General features: G+C 44.0%; 1 protein-coding gene across 1 annotated transcript in view; it reads left to right on the top strand.

Moving 5' to 3' along the window:
• Wdfy1 (WD repeat and FYVE domain containing 1) overlaps nucleotides 1-14,219 on the top strand; it is a 48,751-nt gene extending 34,532 nt beyond the window's left edge. The window contains exons 7-12 of the mRNA XM_027397348.2: nucleotides 185-311; nucleotides 1,311-1,416; nucleotides 7,107-7,208; nucleotides 8,587-8,717; nucleotides 9,971-10,079; nucleotides 10,982-14,219. Coding sequence (XP_027253149.1) covers nucleotides 185-311; nucleotides 1,311-1,416; nucleotides 7,107-7,208; nucleotides 8,587-8,717; nucleotides 9,971-10,079; nucleotides 10,982-11,041 — 635 coding nt within the window. The 3' untranslated portion in view covers nucleotides 11,042-14,219. The remainder of the gene's footprint in view (nucleotides 1-184; nucleotides 312-1,310; nucleotides 1,417-7,106; nucleotides 7,209-8,586; nucleotides 8,718-9,970; nucleotides 10,080-10,981) is intronic.
• Nucleotides 14,220-16,014: the final 1,795 nt, after the last annotated feature.

Raw genomic sequence — 16,014 nt, 5'->3', positions numbered from 1 at the left:
CAAAGCTGTGTGACTCACAGTCACCCTCATCTTCTAAGTTTGGATAATGGATTTGCAATGTTTTCTCTATGACTCATGAGAATGTGAATGACCCTTTGTATGACAAACTGGTAGTTGGTTCTTCCACCATCGCACATGTGTCCTGATGCTGAGTTCTGTTTGGACCCCTCTCTCACATGCCTAGGTGGTATCGCTTGCCTTTGGTGGGACCCCATTCAACGGTTACTCTTCTCAGGAGCATCTGACAACAGCATCATCATGTGGGACATCGGGGGAAGGAAAGGCCGGACACTTCTCCTTCAGGGACACCAGTATGTAACCATTTGGGGTTGGGGGTCTGAGGCAGGAGGGGAGGGTACTGGTATTCTATCCTGTCTTCATTTTAAGTACTTCTGTCACTCCTGAGTAAAAAGGAAATGGAATATGAGGTGTTCTTCCTCATGAGTCTAAAGAGGTCACCTCTCTTTTCTCCTAAGGAGTGGCCCTGTTGAAATATCTACTTAAAGCACAATGGGCCAGAGACTGGAGGCAAGAACTTTGACCATGGCAGATTGTGTGTGTGAAAGGACCAAGCTACTCCTGAGCTGGAGGATTAAGCATTTTATTAAACTCTAAAATATATCTCATTAAAAAGTGACAGGTGCATCTACAGCCATAGTCACTTAAGCTCTGACGTTGTAATACTTAGGGCTCGTCTTCTAGCCTTTGAACAGGAGCACTTCCTTAACTCCTTCACCACATGTTCCTTTCTTCCTTGTTGCTGGTCAGGCCATAGCTGTTGACTGTAACTACAGTCAAGTTGAAATTTAGCCAGGAAAAAGTTAGGTGCAGAAGTTACCAGGTCAGGAGATTGTTTGCCTGGCATCCAGGTCCAAGAGCCCTCAGGAAGAGGGCAGAGTTCTCCCCACGTGTGCATGTGAGTCACCTGTGGCTGCATGTGTAGGTGGCTGTTGATGGCACTAGCAATTTCTCTACGTTTCCATGTGAACTGCTCTCCACTGAGAGTTACATTCAGTTTTGTTTTTGAACAAGTAAATAAACCATTTGAAAGTGAGATTGTGGTGAAGGACACAAACAACTGTAGTTCTTACCCCTCTCTGACTTACAGTTTAAATGACAGATTCAAAAGGAGGAGCGTTTGCTTTGTAGAGAACGTGATCTGAAGTTCATCATACAGTCCTTGTCACCACATCAAACAAGCAGCGACAGATAAAATAGCACCCAGTAATGGAAGGAGGGAAGAGTGCTGCGCTCCCGGGAAGAGTTTCTGAGTTTTCTGTGTTGACATGTGACTTGTGCTCCATTTGCAGTGACAGAGTGCAGTCACTGTGCTACCTGCAGCTCACGAGGCAGCTTGTCTCCTGCTCCTCGGATGGTGGGATTGCAGTGTGGAACATGGATGTTAGCAGAGAAGAGGTAAGAAGCAAGGACATGGCAGGCGGGCAGGTCAGAGGAGAGCCCGTCTCTGGCTTCTCAGTTTTCCACTTTGCAGGTTGGAAGTTGTATGTACAACCCTGCCTTTCTCACCGTTCCACCTATGGCTTCTTGTCTAACAAAGATTGTCCTATCTTTAGAATGTTTTAAATTATTTGTGTGTATGTATGTATGTATGTATGTATGTATGTATGTATGTATGTATGTACTGTGATATGTATGTTGTGTTCATATATATGTACATAGGTGCAGGTCTCACATGCATGTGAAGGCCAGAGGTCAAAATTGGGTAGCTTCTTGTTTTGTTCTCCATCTTAGTGTTGGAGACACCAAGCCTGGTGCTCATGATTTGGCTAGCCTGACCAGCCAGCAAGCCCCAGGAATCCCCTGTCTCTGCCTCCCCAGTGCAGCGATGGCAGGCATATACCACCCTGCCAGTCTTTTTATGTAAATGCCTGGGGTCTGGCACCTGGCTGACTCAGCCATCTCTCCAGCCCTTGCTGCTGTGTCATGACCTGTACTGGGTGACACTTTCTGGCACTGATGAGCAGTACAAACAGATGGGCAGAAGATCAGCTTTGAGGGCTCTGCAGCCAGCAGCCTTCTAGCTCATCCAGGGATTTGGACCCATGGAGGCCTTCTGAAGTAGTCGTGTGTCTCTGCTCGAGAAGAATGTCACAGGATAGAGTAGGTGATTGTTATCACGGGGAAATTGTACCTCTGTTCTATGCGTTTACTTTGCCTTGCACTCTCTTCCACTGAGTCCATGCGACAACAGTTTTCTTTTTAGGCAACTTGATTTTTAAATTTCATTGAGCCACTAAATAGGTGTGAGACGTTGTTTAGATAAATGTCTCACCATCTGGATGTCTGTTTTCTCTTCTACCCAGTGAAATCCTTTCCTGAGATGATACCTAAGCCCTCCTCCATTTCTTTAGCATCCTTAACTGTTGGTTCAGTCTCGCTATCATTCTTTTATTTTAAGAGACACTGCAGGGACTGTGCTTGACCTTGTCATCGTGTGGTTCTTCAATTATTCATCCCATGCAACGTTCTAAAAATAGATTCTGCTAGAGGGATGTCTATATCCATAGGCTTTTTATAGTTGTCATCAGATGGTTTCCAGGCAGGGTTTCCTGCTCATCTCTGCTAGGGCAGTCCTTCTTCACTCAGTGGCATCTGTGGCTTGTGATGTTGATAGCAAAAGTGGATTCCAAAGAAGGCCGACAGACGGTCAAGACAGTCCCACTTCAGAAGGATTCATCAAGCACCTACAGAGTGGCCATGCAGTCTGGGGATTCAGGGGAAGCACAGGGTAAAGGCTGTTTTGGTGTTAGGTGGTTTTTAAATTGTGTGTTCACACGAGAGTATGTGCCTGTGTTTGTGTGCTTGCTTGTGCCCTGCTGTTTCCTTGAGACATGTCTGTCACTGAACCTGGAGTTGATGGTTTTTTGCTAGCCTGGCTAGGCAGCGCGTGCAAGCAATCCTGTCTCTTTGTTGACCAGTCCTCACTGGAGTTACGGATGTGTAACTCTGTGTGGCGTCTATGAGAATTCTGGGGGTCTGAATTCAGGTCCTTATGCGTGTACAGCAAGGCTCTTGCTCACTAGGTCATCTCCCCAGTCCTGGGGAATCTTTTTCTTTCTTTTCTTTTCTTTTTTTTTTTTTTTTTGATAGTGCATTGTAACAGGTGTTGTCTTCCATGATGTCACACATGCTCCCAGTACTGTCCTATAGATCATTGTGCAGTTCAGTGTGCTCCTTGAGCCATTGCTGTATGTGCCATGTTAATCCATTTCTATGCATGGCTCTGCTTTGTGTTGCCTCATAATAGCCACAGTTGTCACTGAATACACTTTAGATTTTAGTGTGCCCCATAAGTACTAATCAGGGGGTTCAGTGTACAGGAAACAGTAGTGACAGACTCATTTTCAGCTTCCTACCCACAAGAAACTTAGGGCTAAGTTGATAAGATGTGGTGCCTAATACAGAGGTGTTCTAATTGCTAGCTTTCCTGGCGGCCTTGTGTGGCAAGCCAAACAGGATACTCTGGTCACATGGCTGCTGCTTAACTCCTGGTTTTGCACATTCAGAAAACCTTTTGGTAAGGCTTGGAGTGGTGTGTTAGATAACATATTTGGCATCAGCTCTGTGTTGCTCTGTGATAGTTCTTTCTTTGCAGCTGTCCATTAGGACTGTGCTCTGTGTTCCCTTAGCCACTAACTGTATGCACCAAGAACAGCTGCTGTGCTGTTCTGTTTCCTGGGTTCTTGGTCCATTGTTTCCCAGTCTTATTCTGAGAGAACAGAGATGTGAGAGGGCGGATGCATTTCCTGTGTAACCGGGGATAACAGTTGGGATTATCTCACGGGTTTAACCACTCCAGTTTCAACACACCTTTGTTTTCCTTTGTACAGTCTTTCAGAAAATGCAGCAAGAAAGTGGGAGCAGCACCCCTCCTTCAAATGACATAATCGTGAGCTGCCATTGTATATGTAGGAAAAGAAAAATATAGGCCTGCCTGTTAAGGTGCTTCCTGTGTGGCAGAGATGGCTTCCTGTTAGTCATCTCTGCAAGAGGGGGGAAAGCAAATTATATCAAAAGAAAAGAGGCATTACTTTCAGTAGATACTCATTTTTTCTTTTTTCTTTTTTTAATAACTTGCTCTTCTTTTTTTTCTCTCCATTTTTATTTAAATTAGAAACAAAATTATTTTACATGTCAATCCCAGTTCCCTCTGCCTCCCCTCCTCCACTGCCCCCCCCCAACTAACACCCTACCCATCCTATACCCTTTCTGCTCCACGGGGGGAGGGGGGTGAGGCCTTCTATAGGGGGGGATCTTCAGAGTCTGTCATATCCTTTGGGATAGGGCCTAGGCCCACCCTAGGCTTGTGTCTAGGCTCAAGGAGTATCCCTCCATGTGGGATGGGCTCCCAAAGTCCATTCCTATGCTAGGGATAAGTACTGATCTACTACAAGATTCCCCATAGATTTCTGAGGTCTCCTCACTGACACCTATGTTCATGGGATCTGGATCAGTCCCATGATGGTTTCCCAGCTCTCAGTCTGGGAACCAAGAGTTCCCCCTTGTTCGGGTCAGCTGTTTCTGTGGGTTTCACCAGCCTGGCCTTGACCCCTTTGTTCATCACTCCTCCTTCTCTGCAACTGGATTCCAGTTCAGTTCAGTGATTAGCTGTGGGTGTCTGCTTCTACTTCCATCAGCTGCTGGGTGAAGGCTATAAGATAGCTTATAAAAACAAAGGATTACCAGCCCATAATCCAAACTGCCAGAGAAGCTCGGAAACGAGTACTCTAAGAGAGACATACATGATCCCCTGGAGAAGGGGAAAAGGACAAGATCTCCTGAGCAAATTGGGAGCATGAGGGGAGGGGAGAGAGAGCTAGAAGAATGAGAAGGGGAGAAGAAGAGGGGTGAGGAGGACATGAGGGAGCAGGAAGTTTGAGTTGGGAAGAGTAGAGGAAAGCAAGATAAGAGAGATCATAATACAGGGAGCCATTATAGGTTTAAAGAGAAATCAGGCACTAGGGAAATGTCTGTAGATCTACAAGGATGACACCAACTAACAATCTAAGCAACAGAGGAGAGGCTACCTTAAATGCCCTCTCCTGATAATGAGATTGATGACTGACTGATACTCATTTTTTCTAGCTAAGGAAATGCAGTGCAAAGGTAAACAGCCTGCTGTCTGTGAGGTCTGACCCTGTCAGGTATCCGTACAGTGTTCAGGTCTTCCTTAGCCAGGGGCCAGAGGAAAAAACACCGTTCTCCAGTCCACACCACTTACTCAGAGTATCTCTTGAAGTCACCTGTCCATACTGACTGGACCATTCCTAGCCCTTCATGGCTGTTAGCTCTGCGTGGCCATCAGCCCCCTCCCAGAATAGAGCAGCACATTGGCTTCCCCGTCAGATTGTAATCAGGGCTATTCCTTTTTGGAAGTGAGTATATGGAGTATGTGAAAGTAACAGTAGTTATGGGGAATGTGTAATCAAGCAGACTTAAGAAACTGTAATACTGTAGGTATCAGTAGCAGCTAGTGCCCGTAATAAAGGGGGGTTATTCTTGCATTCTTTGTTCATACTAGACAGGTTGTAGAGAAGAGATAGAACATCATAATACTTAGTTAATAACCTCTCTTCTGAGCTGAGGATGGTGCTGAACAGTAGAGCGTTTGCCAGTGTGGGTGCTAGGCCCTGACTCAAGATCTCCCCTCGTTGTGCTCTCTTTCTTAAGTCGGAGTCCTGTGTGACCCATACCAGCCTGCAAGTCTGTGTAGCCTGAGCATGACCTTGACCTCTGGGTCTTCCTTGGCTTCACTGCCTGAGCACTGGGATGTAGGCATGCACCACCACACCAGCGTCTTCAGTGCTGGGATCAACTAGGGTTGCTTCCATCCTGGACAAGCACTCAACATTGTCCTGGGCTCTACTTTGCTCTGCTTTGTTCTTCTCAGTGCACACAACCTCTTTTCTCCTCAGACAGCACTCACAGAGCCAAGCGGCTCACAATAACTCAGGGTTTAATGCCAACTTCTCAGTATAAGAAAATGAAATTATGGATTTTTCTTATATTAAAATTTGTTCCAAAACACATCTGTTTCTACACTGATTATAGTTTGCTATCTCAAGGAATTAGAGGCATATTTTTTCTTCCCTTGTGCTCTTCTCCCTGTAGTAAAGTAATACTCAGTCTTAATTCATGGCTCTCTGAGACTGGAGCTTGGCTGTCATTCTCCAGTGCCATGTTTTGAGACCTCACAAAACAGCACTGAGAAGGGCTGTGTGGCAGGTGCCAAGATATGAATTTAACATGCCCATTGGTCAATGTGGGGGACGGGAATACCAGAGTTCACAGTTTAGTGAGGGCACAGGGTTTATATGAGGAGTGAACCTGCTCCTGAGGACTAGTCAGGGTGGGCAGGGGTGGTGAGTCTGTGTGGCATGATACCCACAAAAAACAACCAGAAGTTTCTATTTTTTTTTATTTTTTTATTTTATTTATTTATTTATTTATTTTTTTGGTTTTTCGAGACAGGGTTTCTCTGTGTAGCTTTGGAGCCGATCCTGGCATTCGATCTGGAGACCAGGCTGGCCTCGAACTCACAGAGATCTGCCTGCCTCTGCCTCCCGAGTGCTGGGATTAAAGGTGTGCCCCACCAACGACCAGCTTGTTCACCTGTCTTAAAGTAGTACAAACATTTCCAAGAGGTAGCTCAGGTTGTGCAAGAAATGGGCTTTTATTCAAGTGGATATAGATTTCAGATAACTTTAGCATAAAATAGAAAAGAAATATGTAAGACAATCCTTAAAGATTCTCTTTATTTTTAGGTTACAATTTGAACAACTCTATAAGCACTGCTAAAATTGTCATGATTAATCAAAATACAAAAGGGATTTGTTTACCTATGATTGTACACTTGAGAGGTTGAGGCAGGATTGCTACAAGTTCCAGGCCAGCCAGACTATACAGTGAGACTGTCTCCTAAAACCAACCAAGCGTACAAAAACACACACACACACAAAAATCTCCACACCATGGTATTGATCATGGCAACCTCAGCTAAAGTACATTGTGGAAATTAAAAGAAATATTAACTCTAGAAAGTTCTAGAAGTCTGTACTGACATCTGAACTCTGAACTGCCCCTAGGCTCCCCAGTGGTTGGAAAGTGATTCCTGTCAGAAGTGTGAGCAGCCCTTCTTCTGGAATATAAAGCAGATGTGGGACACGAAGACGCTGGGGTTGAGACAGGTCAGTTGCTGTGTTTACTCATCCTGTAAGGGTTTTGTGTGTCGTCATTCTTATCCTTAATTTTGAAGTGTTAGAAAATCATACTTTGTTCTTACCCATGTGGTTGATCCCTTTGTTGTTTTATATCACTGCCATGTGACTCATAATGCGCATAGCCCATCCTGGGGCCGGTGAGACCCTTCCCCAACTGCTCCTCTGCTAGTCCTGCATTGGAAAGCTAGGGAATGCTGCAGAATGTGTGTGAAACTGTGGGAATTGCTTGCATTTGGCACTATTTCCTACTAGAGTCAGCATTTCATACTAGCCAAGAATAAAATTAGAAAAGTAAGGAAATTCAGTGATAGCCTTAAGCCGTTATTAACAGGTAAGTAACTGCCCTCCCCAGGGCACTCTCTGACCCTCCGACTATCAGTTTATTCTGAGTTGTGCCAGTATAAATACACCTGGAACATCTTCACTGAGACTTTCCCAAACCTCTCTTACGCTTTTTTAGATTAAGAAACATGCCTCCAGCAGCATCTTTCTGAGTTACCGATAGCACGAGGTGCTTAGGTGACGCCTAAGTCTCGCAGTGGAATGCATTCCTGCACTGCCTCAAAGGCAGAGTATGAATTTGGGCAGCTAAGTGAGAGTACAGTGGTTTTGTTCACCGCTGGTGGTGAGGGGTTAGCCTAGCATTTGTGTGTGTTACTAACTTTGCTTTGCTTTCACGCAAAGAACTGACCCCAAGGCCCTTTCCAGACTGGCAGCCTGTGCTGGGCCTCTTTTATTTCTTACCACCCTGAAACACTCTGAAAAGGCCAAGTCTACGGGATGCTTGTGTTGTGAATAGCACTTTATAGTTGGTGAAGTATTCCTTCTGAAGAAAACACAGAGGGGTGGTATGCATTAATAATAGGAGGGAGAAATGGTCACTGAAGGGTCAGTGGTTAAAGTCTGTTATGGTCAGTAATAATAATGGAATGTTGTGGAATGTTCTGGAAGCTTATTTCCTGAATCAGACTTTGAAACAGCAAAAGAACATTATTCCCCAGTACAGATTATTTAAAACTTACTTTAATGGAGGAATAGATTTTCCTTCCCAGAATCTCCAGCGATTGGGTTCCTAAAAGAACTTCAGTTTGCTTTGAATATTGCTGCTTATTGCAGACCAGGCACTGTGGAACAACAGACCCAGCTGTTGTCCAGCAAGCAAGGAAGGGTTGTTCTGGTTGTTTTTATTTTTGGAAACCGTTGCCATTTGATAAAATTGAGCGTATCGAGTGTCAGTTGATGAGACAGTGAATGTTGGGGGTATAGCCAGTGGATTCTCCTTGGCCCTATTTCCCCTGCTTTCCCATGAAGCACAGCTAACTCCTGTCTCCCTCCACCCTGGAAGCATCACTGCAGAAAGTGTGGGCAGGCCGTCTGCGGGAAGTGCAGCAGCAAGCGGTCCAGTTACCCGGTCATGGGCTTCGAGTTCCAGGTCCGAGTTTGTGATTCCTGTTATGACTCCATCAAAGATGAAGAGTGAGTCCCTGCTGCTGTTTGTCTCACTGTGTCCTGCCCCCTCTGTTTGATGGGCATCTGAATGTGGGCAGCCTGAGGAAGGATCTAGATTTCTACCCATGTGCTTATCTCTGGAATGTCATAAACCATTTCTGTTTGTTTGCTTTTAATTACATTTGTTTTATTCATGGGTTGGGCATGTGTGTGTGTGTCACAGCTTGGGTGTGGAGATTCAAGGACAACTTCCACCATATGGTTCCTAAGAATTTCTCCTTCCACCATATGGTTCCTAAGAATCAAACTGGTAGGAAAAAAATGCCTTAACTTGCCAAACCATCTTGCCAGTCCTCATAAACATTTTTGAGAAGTTCCTACCCTACCTTTGTGACTTTGGGGCTACTAGTGTTTATCTCAAGCTGTTCTACTGTCTGGGACAGTTTTTTTGTTTGTTTGTTTGTTTTTTGAGTACTATGGGGGTGGCTAGGAGTAGTCTGCTAGGGCCCATCTCACGGGGCTCTGTGCAGAGACATGTTCTTATGTAAGGGGAAAGCAATGGTTGAGCTAGCTGACCTTTGTCCACTCATGCAAATTTTGTTACTCAGAAGACTGTAACGACCTATGCTCTTTCTTCAAATACTTTATAATGTCATCAGACATGCCCTGATGTGGGCAGATCCTATAGGAGAAAAATCACCACTATCCTTCCTCTCTCCTGGAGCCATGGCTGCAGTAGCAGAGGCCTGTGTCCCTGCTCATGATGGTCAGTGAACTAATGGGAGGGAGTGATGCTACTGGCTACAGAGCTGAGTGCTACCTTGTGGTTCTTAGGGGTGGCAGAGGTTTAGGGGCATTTCTTACTAATAATTTTTGCCCAGTCTCCACCAGAGCTAGTCTTCTTTCATGTTATAGGCTCATGTTTTTTATGTTCATATGCCAGTCTTTCCAGTGAAAACAACCAGCTATTTTTAGGCTGAGTATCTTAACCCCTTCTCCACCTCTTTGATGTCCTAGCACTGGCACCAGAGCCTCATTAATTCTAGGCAAACCCTCTACCATTGAGCTACACTCTTAGGCCTTATGAAACCTTTTGTTCAGACAGCCTTATTATTATTTTTTCTGTATTCCTTTAACTTTAAAACTATTGCTATTTTTTAGAAGCTAATGTTAACACCCTTGTTGTGTGTCAGCGTCAGCCACCTATCTTGCTAAAGGATCATTTCTCTTTTAGCTCTGGGTGTGGTCAGTATGTTTCATTGATCCTTTCTCTTTGTTAGTCGGACTTCTCTAGCAACATTTCATGAAGGAAAACACAACATTTCCCATATGTCCATGGACATTGCAAGGGGACTGATGGTGACCTGTGGGACAGATCGAGTTGTAAAGGTAAGCTGGCCTGGTAGCATCCTTAAGGCATGGAATGGGCTTCAAGACATTTCTAATGCCATTGCCAGTCACCTTTGCTTTTCAGAATCAACTGAGTACCTGCTCAAAGTCCCGAGTGACTGAGCAGACGTTTGTGATTTCCTATATATGTAGGGAGTCACCCTAGCCCCGCCCAATAGTCCTGGGGCAGGTACCAGGTGGACCTGGGGACTCGCCCAGAGGGGCGTGGTGAAGGAAAGCCGGGGTGACGTAAGGGAGCTTTTCTTAAGGGGCTGCACGTGGGGACGCGGGCCCCTTTTTGTTCTGGCCGCGCTGGCTGGGTTCTTAACCTAGCTCTGGCCTGTGTTTCACCCTGCTGTCCTCTGAAATAAAGAGACCTTAATCCAATATATTTATCCTGAAGGGGAGTCACTCTGGGTCCTGATGGTGAGGGCCAGGTGCCTAAGTCCTGTGGATTCGGAGCTGGCCTCAATGTTTCTCCTCCCATCTGACTTGGGTCTTTGCCAATCCTTGTCTACAGCATTTCCTTTCTTCTTCGCTAATGTTCCTTTACATCCTCTCCTATTTGTGAGAAATAATCATGTGTTTTTAATTAATCTCTAGATCACAAGCAGAAGTTGAAAATAAGTATTGTATACTTAGTTGAGTTGTGAAACTGAAATCGTTTATATTCTTAGACATTATAGTAAAACATTGTTTTACTATATTGTTTTCAGGTTTCAAGATGCTACTTAGAGGTGTTTTTGTTTTGGGGGGTTTTGTTTTGTTTTGTTTTCGTTGCTTTGTTTGTGTATAAGTCTTAAGGAGGTTTTTCTAGCCAAAAAAAAGGCAAGTCTATCAGTGCTGACTGTTGAGATGAGACCCAATGGTAAGTGTGTATTCTCTGTGTGCTTTCCTTGTAGATATGGGATATGACTCCCGTGGTGGGCTGCAGCCTGGCAACTGGATTTTCTCCCCACTGATCCTGGAGATGGGTGATGTCTGCTACACTTTGCGTATGCACAGCGACCTCCATGAAACAAAACCCTTTCATGTAGCTCAACAGCCACTGTCATGTAAATGGACAGTAACCACCTAAGAAACAAATCAATATTTTTAAAAAGAAAAAAATATGTTAAAAAAAAGTGTGTTTTGGGGTATTTGTGGAAATTATCTGTGGGGACTAACACCTAAAAGGTCTGTTCATAATGGTCTCCTAAGGAATGGTATTTCCTCAGCAAAACTGCCTCATGAACATTGAACCAATGGGTAAGGAGGAGTAATCCAGCAAATGAAGGCTTTAGAGGCAAATTTTTTTAACAAAAAAGATGAATGCTTAGAATGCAAGCCTATGAACACACATGGAGTCTACTGAGAGGATCCTTGGAGGCCCTGAGGGCCTTCTGCTGATCAAGCAGGAGTTGGAGGAAGGGCTTTCTCTCTTCCTCAGGGGAGTTGGTAGGGTGCAAGGAACCCAAGCTTCCTCCCTGTGGGCTGGCCATATGGGAATGTTCTCCACAATGAGTTGCTGATGCACAACTTCCAGGTACCTCTTGCCGTCAGGTTGAGTCATATCTGCTCTTGGATTTGGCTCACTGCAGTTGTTTCTCTCCCAGCCAGTGTCCCCTGGGTGAACCTTTACAGTTATCATATAACAAAGACATTTGTCCCTTTCTCCCAGACCCACTCCGTGGACAAAGCCTTTTTTATGGTGCTGTTGTACAAGCCTCCTGACATGTGTTTCCTCATCGCTAGTCATGACGCATGGCAAACCCAGCTACCAGCATGGTGGTGATGGATGCCATCAGCCTGGTCCATGGAACAGCCCAATCTTGCTAACAGATACATTTGTTTGCACTCCCAAGAGGAGCCCCTGTGATATGGTAGCAATTTATGCCCCTCTGAAAAAGTACTCTGGAGCTTTTATAGTGTGTTACGTTGTAGTTGTGACTAGTTGTTGTTCATGTTTCATAGGAAGAAATTGGTGGCCCATTGCTGAAATTATCAGTCAGGTCTTGTGCAGTAATCCCTAACTTGTAAACACTTTTTATATGTGGGAAAGCTGATGTACAAAATGTATTTTCACCAGATTGCCAGGATGAGGAGCAGAAGGGGCTGGAAAGCCTTCAGTGACTGTTCAGATGTTTATATATGTTTGTGTTAACAGTAGCACAAACTATTCCAGTAGAATTGTGGGAGCCAGTGGGAAAGGCTAAATAATGAATGGGCACAGCATCTCTGTGACTCTTGCTAATGTGTATCGATTAAAAAATCTTGCTGCTGTTCTGTATTGAATTACATCAAGACCAGGGCCATTTGGCCTGATAGTACTAAGGGACTAAATATGCTATATTAACATGGCTTACAGGGAGGGAAAAGTTTACAACAGGCAGTAAAACTATGATGTCCCAATGGCCATGACACAGATAATGAGGAAAGGAAAGGCAGCCGGGCATACTGGGTTCTAGCTTTGCACTGAAAGCTCTTATCATCAGAAGTAGTACCAAAGGGTTTTGTCGTCCCCTTTGAATTTTTGTCATGGCGCCTTAACTGGTGACCCTTCACTAGGTTCTGCTTACACTCTAGAAGATATGTATTGCTAATGTGCTTTGGAAAGGAGACTGAGTGAAGCTTTGAAACCACAATATAGAACATTCTCCGAGGTCTGCTTACTTTAGTTCAGTCCGTGGTTCTGCCTATGTAAAGGAAGCTAGAACATGATCGAGTCATTGCCCTGTGGAATAGTGCGGAGCCCTGTGGGTTTTGTTTTCCTAAAAATGTCTATAAAATGTGACTTTTGGACATCTGTGGTAGATTGAACTGAATACTCTGTACTTTTCAAGCTTTTTTTATTTTGAAAGCTTCTTGGTATTAAACCCTGTGTGTCATAGAGAGCATGAGGTTAGTTTGAGCTTTCTAAGGGGCTAATAGAAATCAAAGAAGAAATTTATATTTAAAGAAGAATTAGGGCAGGGGACCTTAGGAAGGAATGCAGACTGTTTGAATAGAGTTTGCTCCTCACTTGGGTCTGTGATCACGTCTTTCAAAAGTGTTCGTTGCCAGGCTCTTCCTGTATGTCACATGTCAGGTAGCAAATGGAGTCATATTTTTTATAGAGGGTGAAAATTATATTCTCAAGTTTACTGACTGGTCACATGAGGAAGGGACAGTAAGGCTCATGCTTTTTGCCTTATTTGGACTCTGTTGCAAAATGGGTCTCTTAAGATAGTTCCTCAAGTAACAGCTACCATCTTTTCCATCTCCAAATTCTAAAGTTAATTTGTACAAACAAGGATCAAGAAGTACAGAATGTTAGAGAAGAGCCTTGACCTTAGAACTTGTTTAGTGTGTAAAAAAGTGATGCAAGTCTGTATTCTCAACATGTTCTTCAGTGGTCCTGTACTAGATGGTCCCAGTGATAGCAATAGGCCTGTGCATTGGTAGAAACCACTTACTATTCACGAGGTCGTAACTGTTTACTATGTCCTGCACTTGACTGCTGCCTAGAGGACATCAACAAACACATGCTGTAGAGTCTGTCACTTTGTTCTCCCTCACAATGATTCATTTTGTTAGCATCTATATTTATTAAACTGTCACAGTTGACCCAAATACACAATAAATAGAATAGCAACTCAGACCCAAGAAGATATTTTTGAAAATCAGTGTTTTATGAAAGTACTATTGATATCTCCTAAATGACAAGAATCCAGTTACTATTATTGACAACGATCTGCTCATTATAAATGGGAGGCTTAACAAATAAGTAATACATGCTAATTTCTGAAAGTGTCTACTGCTTATTGTTAATTGTGAGCAAATTATTGAATGCCTCGTCTATTTTCTGCAGTTTACTATATAATAACTCTTTGAATAAGTTGAAGTTTAATTGTGTAGCAAATTTCTATCAGAGAACAATTTCAAGTGTTTCATTCTGTAGCCTTTTTTGACTTGGGAAGCAAAAGGTGACATTAAGTAATTCAATTTGTCCTTGTCCAGCTGTGTTTCCATGTAATACTGTGCCCTGTGTATCCCAGAGCAACTGGGAAATTTTTCCTTCTATTTGTGGGTTCGTTTTTGTGGGACTTTTTTTGTTGGGTTTCTTTTCTTTTCTTTTTTTTTTTGAGAATATGCATATAATAAAATCTCCCTTGCTTGTTATCATGCTGCTTCATTTGTTTTTGTTCTGTTTGCTCTGGACGTAGCATAGGACATGTCTATGTTTGTGTTACACTTACTTGGCATCCCATGTGCTCTGGGCAAGTTACCGGCATTATCTTTTGAAACTCTAGTATCACCCCTCAAGTTTATCTTCCATTTTCATTTTACAGATGACACAGGGAAGAAGAGCCCATCTGTCCGAGTGTCTGACTTAAAGGCAAGGCACCTTCTCCACGTACCCTGTCTTACAGTGCTAGCATGATGTGCCGTTGCATGGGTGACTGGGAGGGTGGTGTGGTCTCTACTGAAGTCTGGGATACTTTGATGAGTCACCAGTCAGTGTAGCTCAGGATAACTCTGCACAAAGCTGCATAGAGGAGAGATCCTGAACGCAGCTCTTATTTGCATGTTCACAGCTCAGCCTTGCAAAGTCAGATACGGGGGTCAGACCCAAGAGAACTAAATCATCCTCTAATGCAGTAAGATATTGGCCTAACTGGTCAATTACTATGTGTTTCTCAAAACTGGACATGACTGTCTTTCCTCTCAGCATCAAACGTTTTTATGATAGAAAAGGACCTGGGCATGGTAACACACACCTGTAATCCCAGTACTTGGAGGGTATAGGCAGAAGGAGCTGAACAAAGCAAAAAAAAGCAAACAAAAAATTAGGTTCTACTTAAATGATATAAAACACAGTGCTGTTCCAATAGTCTACTCCTACCACTCAGAAAAGGCACCATGAAAATTCCCTTGTACGTCTTTCTAGCGTTTGTGATACATTACCATTTTTCATTGCCGCGTATGTCAGGCTGTGTGTTTTGAGCACATGGAGAAGGGAGTGTGACACTGTGAGCCAACCGTAGAACAATCTCGCTCTGGGCCTAAGATGGATGCACCATGAGCAAGAAATGCAGCTTCGTTGTTTGCATTCACCGGGGTAGAGGTGCTCGGGATTCGGGGCGGGGGAGGAGAGGGCTGTAGGTTTCAACAGCAGTGTATTCTAGTTTGTACAGCAGTATTCTGTTTTCATGTCATGAAATTATATTTTCTCATTTCCGATAAGCACCCTAAAGGAGGAAAGAATTGGTGCTGGGGAGATGGCTCTGCAGCTCAGAACAGATACCACTCTGGCAGGGGCCTGAGTTTGGTTCATAGCACCCACTCAAGCTACTCATAACAAACGGTGCCTCTAAGGGAGCCTGTGCCCTCCTCTGGCCTCCGAGTGGCCCCTGCACTCACGCATGCATGCCATGTCCCTCACTCTCACCCACATACCCATAATCACAAACAAAATACATACTGGCAATAAAGAGGAGGCAAAGGCATTTTAGAGAAGAGAGGATTTACTCTGAGTCTGGGTTTTAGGGAATGCATCATGATGGGGCAGGCTTGGCAGCAGAAACTTGTATTACAGCCTGTTACATCTCGGCAATAGACCAGAAGCCCAGAAGTTGGCCTACACACATTTTTAATTTTAGTTTTTAATGTTCACCACCATTAGCTCTTAGGGAAATACAAATTAAAACTTTGAGATTTTTGTCTTATGCCAGTGAGAAAACCAAAGGATCCCAAATGCTAGTGTCACTGTGGGAAAGGGGGAACACTTATCCACTGTGGGTGGCGATGCAAACTGGTGCAGCCGCTACAGAAACCAGTATGGAGGTTCCTCAAAAATCTAGAAATAGATCTTCACATGAGCCAGATGCCACATGCTTGTTTTTGTTTGTTTGTTTGTTTGTTTGTTGGGGCGGTGCTAGCACCGGAAGCCCAGAACATGCTAAGCACATGTCTA

Source organism: Cricetulus griseus, chromosome 2, assembly GCF_003668045.3.
Source record: "Cricetulus griseus strain 17A/GY chromosome 2, alternate assembly CriGri-PICRH-1.0, whole genome shotgun sequence".
Lineage (NCBI taxonomy): Eukaryota > Metazoa > Chordata > Mammalia > Rodentia > Cricetidae > Cricetulus > Cricetulus griseus.
The sequence above is the reverse complement of the archived record's forward strand: the minus strand, read 5'-3'. Positions and strand labels throughout refer to the sequence as shown.